This window comes from Equus asinus, chromosome 17 (assembly GCF_041296235.1).
Source record: "Equus asinus isolate D_3611 breed Donkey chromosome 17, EquAss-T2T_v2, whole genome shotgun sequence".
Lineage (NCBI taxonomy): Eukaryota > Metazoa > Chordata > Mammalia > Perissodactyla > Equidae > Equus > Equus asinus.
Genome location: NC_091806.1, coordinates 12,653,360 through 12,666,390, shown reverse-complemented (window position 1 = coordinate 12,666,390; position 13,031 = coordinate 12,653,360). Strand labels below are relative to the sequence as shown.

General features: G+C 49.5%; 1 protein-coding gene across 1 annotated transcript in view; it reads right to left on the bottom strand.

Moving 5' to 3' along the window:
• PTPRJ (protein tyrosine phosphatase receptor type J) overlaps positions 1–12,190 on the bottom strand; it is a 164,341-nt gene extending 152,151 nt beyond the window's left edge. Inside the window, exon 1 of the mRNA XM_044749878.2 lies at positions 11,710–12,190. Within this exon, the coding sequence (XP_044605813.2) occupies positions 11,710–12,153 (444 nt within the window). The 5' untranslated portion in view covers positions 12,154–12,190. The remainder of the gene's footprint in view (positions 1–11,709) is intronic.
• Between the last annotated feature and the right edge of the window lie 841 nt (positions 12,191–13,031).

Here is a 13,031-nt window from a genome sequence, read left to right as displayed (position 1 = left end):
TCATTACTCTCCTCCAGGAAAGGCTGGCTTCGGTTGGTTGTACATGATCTCTCTTAAGATCTCTTGCTCTAGCTTCATTAACATTATTCTCTTTTAGAGATCGTTATGATTCAAAGTGAGAATAGGACATCTTCAGATACGCCAACCCGTTGCCTTAAAGAACAGCTCCTGCCACTACATTGCCTACAATTTGTCTTCACACAGTAGGAACTGATGAGCACTCTAGACAACAGGACTCCCGGGCATCAAGGCTGGCAGAAGTTGTTTGAACACCTTCAGAGCTGGTCTCCTTGAACCCTGAGCACATGGCAACTGCAGCCCCAAAGTCAGGAGGTGTTGTGTTAATAGAGAGGTGAATTGGGAGCGAACATTTAAGCCACAATCTGGATTGGGTGCCTGACACACCTTCCCTCATTTAACCCTAATAACCCAATTATTAGCCATTTTCCAAATGACATAACAGGTGCCAAGGGGCTTAAGTACCTGGGCAGATGGCAGGGTCGTGTGGCTGGAGGAGAAGAGCATGGATGTGGATCCAAGGCCCACGGCCTTTTCCATGCTCCTCTTCTTACAGAACACCCTGAGGTCACGTCATTCATGCCCAATTTCAAGCCTATGAAATGCAAATTCATTCACAACAGGAAGGGCAAGACGCCAACAAGATGGCACAGTGTCATTCATTTGATTAGGGCCAAGGCCCAAAGTTTCAGGCAGCCTTTACACTTACAGCTGCAAGATCTAAAATCCATGGCAAAGATACTCTTATTTTCAATGGCTTTGGGAAGCATTTACTCCTGCCACATCATGGCTCTGAGCAGCCAGTGTCAATGCGCTCCCCATCCCACAGGAAGATGGCCCTCCCACCTGTGAGAATGGCCCTCAAGCCCAGCTGTCCTTCCAGGAGACTCACACACACCCCAGCCCCTGTAGGCAATCCTGTCCAGTGTCCCCTTGTGTCCCCAAGGAAGCCCACAACTAGCTAGTTGAGGTTCTGGCACAGTATGTAGCCATGGACCAGATTATAACTCTCTGGGCCTCAGTTTCCTTCCCTGCACCTACATCATAGGATTACATGAGTTAATACATACAAAGTGCTGACAATGGTTCATGATAAATATTCAACCTACGGTAGCTGCTACTGTTATTTCTATTATCTCCATTTATCCTAAGACAATCAACAGGGAGGTGTTCAGAGAATTACTCACAAAGTCATCTGCATAGTGTTCACCATGGCAAAAAATTTTGGAAGCAAACTGGAAGAGTAATCACAGGGTGAATAAGATCAGTCAAGGTACCTCCACATGACGCAACAGGATGCAACTAACAGTTATACGAGGGGAGTATATTTACCAGCAAGGGAAAATGTCTGCAACATATTGTCACTACTTCACAAACTGTCCCTGAAAATAGCAGAGGAGAGTGAACTCACCCGCCCAGAGGGTCTCAGGGGTAGCGATTTCTTTGCTGTCTCCTGGATTTGCTGAAAAACTTCTGGATGCAAATTTGGTATCTAATCTATAAAGTGTCCATGTTTGTTTGCTTGTTTTCAAAAAACATTTCAAAAGACTTTCCACTGAGTAACAGTGACCCTCCAGGAAGAAGCCTCATGTTGATGCTGTGGCTTCCTGGGGTGGCCCTAGGGATGTGTCTACCCCAACTGCTAAAAAAAAATTAGTGAAAAATGTAAGTTACAAAGCATATGTAGGAGGACATCCTATTTCAGTATAAATAGAACATGCACTAAAAAGGACAAAGATCACCCACCAAAGTGGTACCAGGAGCTAATTTGGGGAAAGTGGAGATTACAGATAATTTTGCTTTCTTTTTTTATTTATCTATACTTTCAAATTTTTATATTTAAAAAAAAAGCCAGAACTGACTCCTATGGGACTCGTAGGATCATGATCCTCCAGCCAGTGGGGCTCACAGCCCCCAGATGGGAGAGCAGCGTGAATCCTGTGCAGATCAGCACGAGTGGGGTGAGAGCAGCAGGACCTGGAGGTAAAATGTCTGGGCTGTGAAGCTGAGGCCCCCACTGCCCACTAGACAGGTGACGACCCCTTCAGAGCCCAGCTCCCCAGGGGTGGTCCTAAGTTCTCATTCAAAGTATACAACGCAGTAGGCAGTAAGTGCTAGCTCTCCATCAAACCCATTTACCCAAGAACACAGGGCATGGCCAATAGCTTGTCCTGCTGAGGTGGTCCCCTGAAGTTTCCAGAACGGCAGCTACTTAAGGGCAGACCTCCTCAGCCCCCAGTTGACCCACACTCTTCCTAAGGGACCTCTCCAGAAGCTAGACCAGCCCCTGAATGATGGTTTTCAGCTACACATGGGGGCACTGATGATACATAATTGGGAACTTTATAGTGGTTTTCCACTGTCTCTGGAAACAGAACCCACCTCCACCTCCCAGCCGGCACCTTCCTTCCACCGCCACCCCTCACTCCACTTCCTGTAAGAGTGGCTTCCAGTTTTTCTGGCAACACCTGAAGCCATGATAAGAAATTCATTTTATATGCAATTCAGTCCATCCACACACACACGCACATACAACTGAAACAAGTTTCATGACACAATATTTAGCCTTCCTACATGCAGGAAACTCTAATATTTTCTATTCTATCATTTTTTCATGCTAGCCACAGCTCACTAAATTGATTTTATGACCCACTGTTTTAAATACACTGCTTTACAGCTCACAAGTCCATGATCTGGTTTTCCAAACTTCACTTTAAAAGCACATTTTCTGCAACATATTAGGGGGAACCATATACAATTGCCGATATTCAAAGGACCAAAAACAGTAATTTCATATGTTCAACCTAATAATTACATATGAACCAACCTAGAGGACTCCACTGCCCGCTTTGCCTCTTGGAAGCTAATTCTAAATTTGAGAGGTTTTTTAAACTAGGCTGCACTGTGAATGTACATTATTTTGTGCAAAGACAGATGACACCCAAACTGGAAAAGTCACTTAGAGACAGTCTGAGCCACACCGTAAGTGGGAATAACAATGACAAACCCACAGGGATGCTGTAAGGATTGAACGAGCTCACAGACATTGAAAGGCCTTGTAAACTAGAAGGTAAAACTCATTCTTTAGTTTTTGGGGGGTTTTTTTTGGAGGAAGATTAGCCCTGAGCTAACATCTGCTGCCAATCCTCCTCCTTTTGCTGAGGAAGCCTGACCCTGAGCTCACATCTGTGCCCATCTTCCTCCACTTTATACGTGGGACGCCTACCACAGCATGGTATGCCAAGCGATGCCATGTCCGCACCCGAGATCCGAACCTGCGAACCCTGGGCCCCCAAAGTGGAACGTGTGAACTTAACCGCTGCGCCACCGGGCCAGCCCCTATTTTTTAGTTTTTTTAAGGAGTAAATCATGCCAGTGTCCCAGCAAGATAAGATGACAAAACAACAGCCAACATCTCTTGAAGGTTTATTTCATGCTAAGAACTTGTCATGCAGGTCGATTTAGTTAGAGCGGCACCATCCCTCCAAACCCACGACGACCTCCCCGTGGGTCTCCATCTCCAGGACCACTGGTGTGGTCCACTCTCAGTGGGGAAGGAGGAACCCCCACGACACCAGGACATGAAAGCGTGGTGGCCCCTCAGCCAGCAGCAGGAAATGCAGGATCACTTTACTGCCTGGAAACTGGTGGCACAGTCAGCACAAACTCCCCCGGCACCCCCATCTCCTACAATTACAGTTTCAGTTGGTGGCATAAAAGGACTCCTCTTGGCCCTACAGAGACAGGAGGCAGCCACAGCCAGAGCTGGCCAGGGCGCCAGATAAAGAGAGAACACTCAAGCCACTGCAAGGAGGACCCTGGTGTTTTTGTTTGTTTTTGTTTTTGTTTTTTGGTGAGGAAGATTGGCCCTGAGCTAACATCTGTTGCCAGTCTTCTCAATTTTGTATGTGGGATGCCTCCACAGCATGGCTTGATGAGCGGTGTGTAGGTCTGCGCCCAGGATGCGAACCTGCAAACCCCATGCCCATGAAGCAGAGCGCACAAACTTAACCACCACATCACCAGGCTGGCCCAGGACCCTGTTCTTTTAGGGGACATGGTCATATTCCCGAGCTCCTTTGGGGCTAATACAACACCGGCCATTCTTCAGTCACATCCTGTGGTCACTTAAACTTATTAATTCAATTATATTGACTTGTCAAAGAGAAATATAATTTTTTTTCTTTTCTCCCAAAGCCCCCCAGTACATAGTTGTGTATTTTTAGTTGTGGGTCCTTCTAGTTGTGGCATGTGGGATGCCACCTCAGCGTGGCTTGATGAGCGGTGCCATGTCCGCACCCAGGGTTTGAACCAGTGAAACCCTGGGCCACTGAAGCAGAGCGCATGAACTTAACCACTCGGGGGTTTCATGGGGCCGGCCCCAAGAAATAGAATTCAAATTGTGCTATCAGGGAAGCCTACTGTTCCACATTACACATTTTAACACATACATACATACATATGTATACAATCCATTGTGGATTTAACCTCTTAAATCCAATTTAAAAGATTTTGTAGCACAATTTTGAGAATTCATTATTATGGCCTTTTGCCCTAACTTTAAAATCTAACTCTTGAGTAAATGGAATATTTTGTAAGTTGTTCTTACATTTCTAAATCCATTTACAAGAAATGTTAACATAATGTGATCTCACTGAACTTACACAACTACCGTGTGTGAGAGGTACTACTATTATTAGCATTTTAGAGATGTGAACACCAAGGATCAGAAAGGTTAAGGCACCTGCCCAAGATCACACAGCTAATTAGGTGGTGGAGCCAAGATTCCAACTAGGCACGCTGGTTTTAAGCTCTACACTCTCTTTACCACCCTGGGGTCTTATTCATCTCTGAGTTCCTATGGAACAAGGGCCACATCTAAAATAGTTGGAAAAATATATATTTGAAACACAAGTGAGAGCCAAAAGACTATCCTCCCGAATTTCCAAAGACCTTGTACAAATAGATAACAAAAAGCCCATCTTCTTTTTCTTAATGAAGGAGTTAACCAAAAAAAAAAGGAAGAAAGAAATGTAAATGTCCCAAAACAAAGGAAAAAACGCTCAACAAATTCAAAATTAAAGATATAAATAAAAGTAACAGGGTACAATTTTTCACCTCTCAGACCAGCACACATTTAAAATTGAACAACCCTCAAGTTAGGGAACGGTCTGGAGAAACAGCACTCTCCAAACCTGTGGGTGAGGGACAAAACGAGCAATGTTTCTGGAGGACAACAGCAGCTAGGGACTTTTTAAATGCATGTACCCTCTACTCCAGCAATCTTTTTCTTTTTTAAAGGTTTTGTAGTTTTTTTTAAAGATTGGCACCTGAGCTAGCAACTGTTGCCAATCTTCTTTTTTTTTCTTCTCCCCAAAGCCCCCCAGGACACAGTTGTATATTCTAGTCGTGAGTGCCTCTGGTTGTGGCATGTGGGACGCCGCCTCAGCATGGCCGGATGAGCGGTGCCATGTCCACACCCAGGATCCGAACTAGTAAAACTCCGGGCCGCCGAGTGCGGAGAGTGCAAACTTAACCACTCGGCCACGGGACCCACCCCTACTCTAGCAATCTTAAAATCAGAAATTTACCCTATGGCTATCTTTGTGATAGTTACAAGAAATATGCACTAAAGACATTCTCTGAAGCATGATTTCTAAGGGGTGGGGGTGGAGACACTAAAAACAACTAAAGTGTCCATGGATAGAGGAATGGTCAAACAAACTACAGTAAATTCACATGTCAGAACATTAGGGAGTCATTTAAAACCATGACTTAAAGCGATAGGTACAGATATGAAATAATCTAGAAGATAACTAAGTAAATTAAAAGGCTACATAGAGAACAATGTATATATAATGTTTCTTTAATGTAACTTTTTTAAAAGATAAATAGAAATACTTGTATACATTACATAGAAACATTTGTTTCCCAGAAGGAAACCAAGGATGCCCAAAGTGGTTATCTTTGAAGAGGATTGATACTTTTCTAAAGTTACACAGTTTTAGACTGGAGGGTTTTTAACGTGGGCTCATGGGCTATTTTAAAGAGTCTATGAAACCCCTGAAATTGGATACAAAATCATAAATATGTGCATTTCTTTGAGAGAGAGGGTTATTTCCTGCTACATACTCTCTTAGGGTCTTATACCTCCCCCTCCCCAGAAAGATTAAGAACCACTAATTATAGGCTCCACGTTGGTGCTAAGTTTTAATATTCACTCACTTATTTACTCAGAAGCCATGAAATAACACTAGGCTGGGGCCCCACACAGGCACCCAGAAAAACACCAGCCCATTCCTGCTCTGGAGAAGGAGATCGCTTGTGGCATAATAACGACATTGTCTCCTCTCCGCTCGAGCCTCGGAAATGGCTACAGGGTACAGCTTCCCTCTCACAGGAAGGAGGAAAAGTGGAACTGAAAATTATTTGCATGTTTAAAATTAGACCTTCTGTGGGAGCTGACACTACTTCGCTTTCAAAATGCCCCCCATCCGCTGTCTCATTACCACCACCCCTCACCCAGGCATTTTCATGCCATGGAAATTCTGGGACAATAGGATGACTGCAGCTCTCACTAATAAGGAAGTAATAACAAATTTCCTACAGCTCCCATCCTCTGAGGGGTCATCAGAAAAGCCGCTGGAAGCCCAAACAACACGGTGGCAAAACTGCTGTGGAATTCTCTGCTCTGAGATACCTGTGGCGTCCGGGGATCTCCACTAGGAGACTTGGCCCCTCTCACCACTCCTTCTCTGGGAAATCCAGTGCCAGCCCTTTCTCTGGAAGCCACAAGGACATCGCGCGCATCTAGCCTATGTCATGACTTGGGATTGGTTAGCTGGGGCTGACCGGAGGAATGTCTCACTCCCATGGCCCGTAGGGGTCAAAAAGGTAGGCGCCTCTCTAGCCCATCACCACGGCCTCCACCCAGTGCCTGTCACACATCTAGCATTTCCCAAACTTAAGTGATTTATCACCTTTGCAAATCTGCCATAACCGCATCATCCTTACATAATTATTTACCCAGTATTTTTCTTTAGATGAGCTTTTCATCATATTTATACCAACTTATTTATGATGACACTACATTTAGCCTCACTCTACCTATAAAATCATGGGCTTGATATGCAACTTACCATTTTTTTTACTCATACCCCCTAAAATAAATAATTCTGAACAGTAAGAAAAATGTTCTGTGTATAATCCCAGAAAAATTACTTGGAAAAAAAAATGTGCTGTGACTGAGCTAAATTCATCTTGCATGCCCCCCGGGATTATTCCAGACCACTCTGGGAGAAAAGCTTGATAAATGTTTGTTGTATGAACAAATGATCTGTAGCCCCCCTTTTTCTCCCCAAATAACGGCAGCAGACACGACCAGCAATTGAATTGTGTGTTAGATTTTCCAGAGCAGGTCCTCTTCTACTTTATTTGAGCCTCTCAACCACCCAGTGAAGGAGGAAGTATTAGTCCCATTTTCCAGATAAGGAAATGAGGAGTCACAGAGGTTAAGTGACTTGCCCAAGTTTATGCAGCTATGAAGGGGCAGAGCGAGGACCTGAACCCAGGTCTTTCCCCTCCAGACGCCACTCTGTCTCCGCTAAGGCAGGCTTGCCTTGTAAACTCAGGCTCCCAAAGAAACATAAGCAGGAAAGACGGTACTGGGTTGTCTCTGTTCCAAACGGAGCAGATCCTATGGGGTTTAGATGCAGAACACCCAAAATGACTCCCTGCCCACAAGTCTGTCCTTTGCCACAAAAGTCTGTCACCTCATCGCTTAGTTGCACACTGAAGACCTTCTCGAACACACGACTTCTTATAGCACAGGACACTAAACTGGGGCCCTGGAGACATCAGACCTGCCTCTGCCACATCCTAGTTATGCATCTTCGGTAAGTTCTGAACCTGTTTTCGCTCAGATAAAATGGGAACGTGAGGCTCACCTACTTCTTCGTATTTCTGAAATGGTCAAACGAGATAATGCATTAAAATCCTTCACACAGTGCCTGCCATGTATAACACTACCTATTAATTATAATATTATCAGCAGCACGATGTTAGAAGAGAACTACACAGAAAATTGCCTCTTACCCTGCGCTGAAAATAATTCCCTTGGCCAAGCGGTGAATGAACTAAGAAGTAATTGCTGCTGGTGTGCTGGCTGAGCCCGGGCCCACGGTCATTGAGCAACTCTGCCTAGGCCTCAACCCCAAGCAGAAATTACTTTTAGGAGCTAAATAACCTCTTTGCTGACCGAAATTGCTCACTCGGGAGCCAGGATTCTCTCTGCTTAGGAAAGCTTGGGTATTCCGTGGTTATCTTTATCGTGGAGCAAAACTTGAAGGCAACTCCAAGTCACAATCTAACCATAAACCAATTTGCTCTGTTTTCTTAAACCGCCTGCAAACAAAACAGAATCGTTTGGTTTTTCCGCTGTTGTTCCCAAGCAAAGCAAAAATATTTAAAGTCACCCGGATGAGAAGCTAACAAGCACTTTAAAGAGGAGTCAAAATATTTTCTGTCCTCTGGATGAAGCAGGTAGGTAGGCGGGCTTAAAGATTAGCTATAATAGATAATAAATACAAACAATTATTATTCACCAGGAAACAAAAAAGCAGAGAAAAAGCAAATCCAAACACAACGAGACCAAGAAAACAGCTGTCAGCCACCAGCTTTGTTCCACTTTAAAGCAGCCCACTATCAAGATGAAATCTTATGGGGCCGGCCCAGTGGCGCAGTGGTTAAGGTTAAGTGCGTACGTTCCGCTTCGGCGGCCCAGGGTTTGGATCCCAGGTATGGAGATGGCACCACTTATCAAGCCATGCTGTGGCAAGCGTCCCACATATAAAGTAGAGGGAGATGGGCACGGATGTGAGCTCAGCACTAGTCTTCCTCAGCAAAAAGAGGAGGATTGGCGGCAGATGTTAGCTCAGGGCTAATCTTCCTCAAAAAAAAAAAAAACAAGATGATATCCTAAAGAATCTGTCAGGACTACATTTCTCACGAGAAGAAGGCAAGGGAGAAGAAAAACGCTTGGTCACATTTTCTAAAACATACACATAAACCAAAATTAGTGTGCAAAAATGCTACAAGAATGGGCGGAGTCGGACACAGCAACCAGCAAAGTCCTCATGCTGGAATCGTCTCCGGCAGTCCTTCCTGTCTTGGACAAGGGGAATGAGATGCCACGGTCCAAAATTGCTTTTCCGGTCCTACTAAGCACTGAGTCTTCCAGCATCTCAGCGTTCCAGCTTCCACACGTGTCCTCATTAAGGCCCAAACAGAGCTGCGTCTTTTCCATGACTTGTCCATTTTTTAACCAGCTCCAGTTGATTCCGTTTTAAAACAGACACACACACACACTCCAAGCTTCACAACAGCAATCAAGTGTTAGGGAGGTAGTCAGAAACCTTCACTCACATTTCCTTCATGCACAAACTTCGGAAATCTCAAATATGACTTCCAATCTCAAATCTGATTTGACTTGGAAAAACTCAATTTACACCCACGGTCTCAGGAGTATGCAGTGAGATAGGACTGTGTCTATAGTTAAAAGGAAGAACCAGGTGAAAACGTGACCAAAGAAAAAGCATCATGAAAATAGTAGGCACAGACAGGCCGCACAGTTGCAGTCCTGGCCCCTCTACTGTCTTGCCAGGAGACCTCAGCCCCATCCCTGTCTTCTCTGGGCCTCAATATCTTCAACTGAAAAAATGAGAGATTTGAGCTATCTTGGAAGCCTGGTCCAACTCAAAAATATACTGATTCCCGGAAATATCCAATATCGAAATAAACTGTCAAATGGGGATTTTGAAAATGTTTTTTCGCAGAGCCTTTTAGATTTCCTATTATATAATGTATCCAAAAATGAGAAATAAAAACAGTCCTCTTTGAGTTTCTACAGAACAAATTCGAGAGGAAGGAACTATGTGAATAGGGGGCAAGAATAGGGTGGCAAAGTGCTGTGGAAATACAAGGAAGGATTGGGCAAGAAATAAATTTACCCATGAAATTTTTCGCTGATTCAAAGCACGGCTAGCAACCGCAACGGCTGGTGCAAAAAAAAAAAAATAAACAATATAACAAAATATATATGTACCAAATTAAACCAGAAATGAATGAAGATCAAGTATTGTTTTAGCATAAACTTTGGTACAAGAGATCTTCAATTATGAGGCAATTTTTTTTTTTTAATCTTGCCGACTGCTCGCCATGAGTTTCCTTCACGGACAGGGAGAGGACAGGCCATACACACCGGGCCTGAACGTAATCCCACCTTGACGCCCCTTAATGTTTACAAGGCTCCTTCGGGCATTGGCCAGTGGGAGCCCCTCAGACAATTCTACGGGGCAGGTGGCGGTACCCCATTCTACAAACGATATTCACTGAGGGTCGAAGACCCTGAAGAGCAAGTCCAGCCCTGGAGCTGGTCTTCTGACACCTAATCCAGGCTTCTCTACAGCAGGTCGCACTGCCTTCCAGAACCTCAGGAGAGCAGTTCAAAGCCTGCTGTGGAACACTGAAGGAGCACTCAGTGTGACCTTGGGTGCTGAGAATCACCTCAGCCCCGGGCGGCCCGGCTCCCCGCTCGTCCTGCCTGCTGGGCTGCATTGCTGCCCCAAGGCTGACGTTTCTGCTCTCAGACAATCCTGTATTTGTGCTTGAAAAGTGTTCCCTGAAACCAGGTTCCACGTCCAGCCAATAACTCACTGCCCAGGTTTCACACAGCATCTGAGAGCTGCTCTCTGTACAAAACAAGGAAGACTTTCATTAACAAAATGCACGACGGGGGGTCAGCAGGGCACTTTCCACGGCGGGTTCAAGACCCCAGCAGGCTCCTGGAAGGTTGTGAGGACGAACTCGCTAGCTCAGCTCCCTGGCAAGGGCTGGGAGATTTTGCTCTTTCACTTCTCTCCCTCAACTTCCCTATCTGGGAAATGGGAAAGTCGCCCAGCTGCCCGGCCTCCCCGCAATAGGCATGCCAGAAAGGGGAAACGGCGCTTGCAGAAAGGTCGGTCACCAAAACGCCAAGCACAGCATTATCTGAAAAGCGAAGCTAGAAAACCGGGCGGTGGGAGGCAGCGCCGGCGCCCACAAAGCACGAACTCAAAACCCGGGGAAGCGAGCAGCTTCTCCAGGAGGGTGATGGGACCGCCTGGAGGAGCGCCTGCGAGTGGCCACATTTTCCCGGGGCTGGGAACTTTCCCCAGGGCAGTGCCCTCGGCCCGGAGGCCCCGCGCCCAGCCCTGCCCTTCGGCCCGGCCCCTCGGGCCCCCGCAGGCCGGGTCGGAGGTCGGCCAGGCCGGCCCGGCTCCGCGCCGCGAGCCCTCCGCAAACACGCCCCCTCCGGCCGCCTCGGTCCCAGATGGGACCAGCCCCGGGAAGGGCCGGGCCAGAGACGGCCTGGAGCCCGCGCGGGGGGCTTCCACGGGGCGGCGATAGGCACCCCGGGACCCATATCCCGCTGCCCTCTCTCTGGTCCTGGGCAGCCGGGGAGGGGACTCGATCCCGGGGCTGCGAGGCCGCCCGGGGCTCCCGCGAGCCCCCTGCAAGAGGGGGGCTCCGAGGACGCGGGCCCCTCGCCACCTCCCCCGATCCCCGCGGGCGGGGCACCCCGGGCAGGTGCAGGGGATGCCAGGCCCGCCCCCACCCCCGCTTCCCCCGCGCCCGGTCCCCCCGGCGGCTCACCTGGCCCAGGCGCAGCAGCAGCAGCAGCGGCGGCAGCGCCCAGCGCAGCCCGGGCGAGCGCGGAGGGGGCCGCGCCTCCCGCGCCGCCGGCTTCATGCCCCGAGCGCCCTGGAACGTGCCCGGGACGCGCGAGCCGGGCCCCGCCGTGTGCCCGAGCTCGGGCGCCCTCGTCGCCGCCTCCGGCCGCCGCCTCCGCCTCCTCCTCCTCCAGCCGGTCCGCCTAGTCCCCGCTCCGCCCGCCCCGGGCTTCCCCGGGGACATGGCAGCGGCGGCGGCGGCGGCGGCCACACGGCGGAGCCTGGCGCGGCTGCAGCGAGGGGGACGCGTCCCCGGGCGCGCGGGGGCTTCGCGGGGCGGAGCGAGCGGCGTCCACCCCCCACGCGCGGCGCCCCGATCCCGGCTCCGGCGGCCCCGGCGGCTCCCGCTGCCTCCTCCGCGCGTCATGCGGCTCGGGCTGCAGGGAGCCGCGGCGAGCGCTCAGCCCCCTCCCTTCCCCCTCCCCCTCTGAATATTCATCGCTTCCTCCCGCCCGGCCGGCCCGGCGGCGGCGGAGCGCCGCGGCCCCTCGCCGCCCTCCGCCGCAGCCCCCGCCCCCGCCGAGCCGGCCGGGAGGCGGGGAGGGGGCGGCGGCGCGCCCCGCGCGCGCCCTGGAGGCTCCCCGCCGGCGGGCGGAGGAAGCGCCCCCGCCGTGCGCGCCCTCTCCGCCCAGCCCTCCCACATTCCTAGGACCGGGGACCCGGGACGCGGCTCCGCTGTTCTCGCGCCACGAGCCCGCGCGGCCCCCTCGGCGCAGCGCCCCAGCCCCGGCCCCGCTCCATGGCCCTGGGTTTGGGTCAGCAGATGTGGACCGGTGTCCCTGCCGAGGGCACAGCCAAGATTGCGTCTAGGCAGCAACCCGCCGAGGCCTGACTGACCAGGCCAGGGGGTGGGCTTGGCGGTGCATGAACCCCTAAATTGTAGGAGATAGGCTGTGTGTCGTGTTCTCCCCGCCCCCATCCCCGGGCCGAGGACGCGGAGAGCCGACACTGGAGAGGGTGCAGGGCTGAGGACCCCCGTTCTGGCTTATGGTAAACCTGGTTCTGCTAGGAGTCCTAGCTGTGTGACCTCTGGAGAGGCGTGTAACCTCTCTGGGCCTCCTTTCCTCATCTGTGCATTGAATATAATAGTAGTACCTGGCTAGAGAGATGTGACTGATGATTACATGAGATAAGGGACAGAAAAGCCCTAAACACAGGGCCTAACATACAATGGGCCTCAATAAACATTAGGTCTTCTGCCACCTTCATCGCAGGGTCAAAGAAGTCCGTGATCCGAAAGGGGTT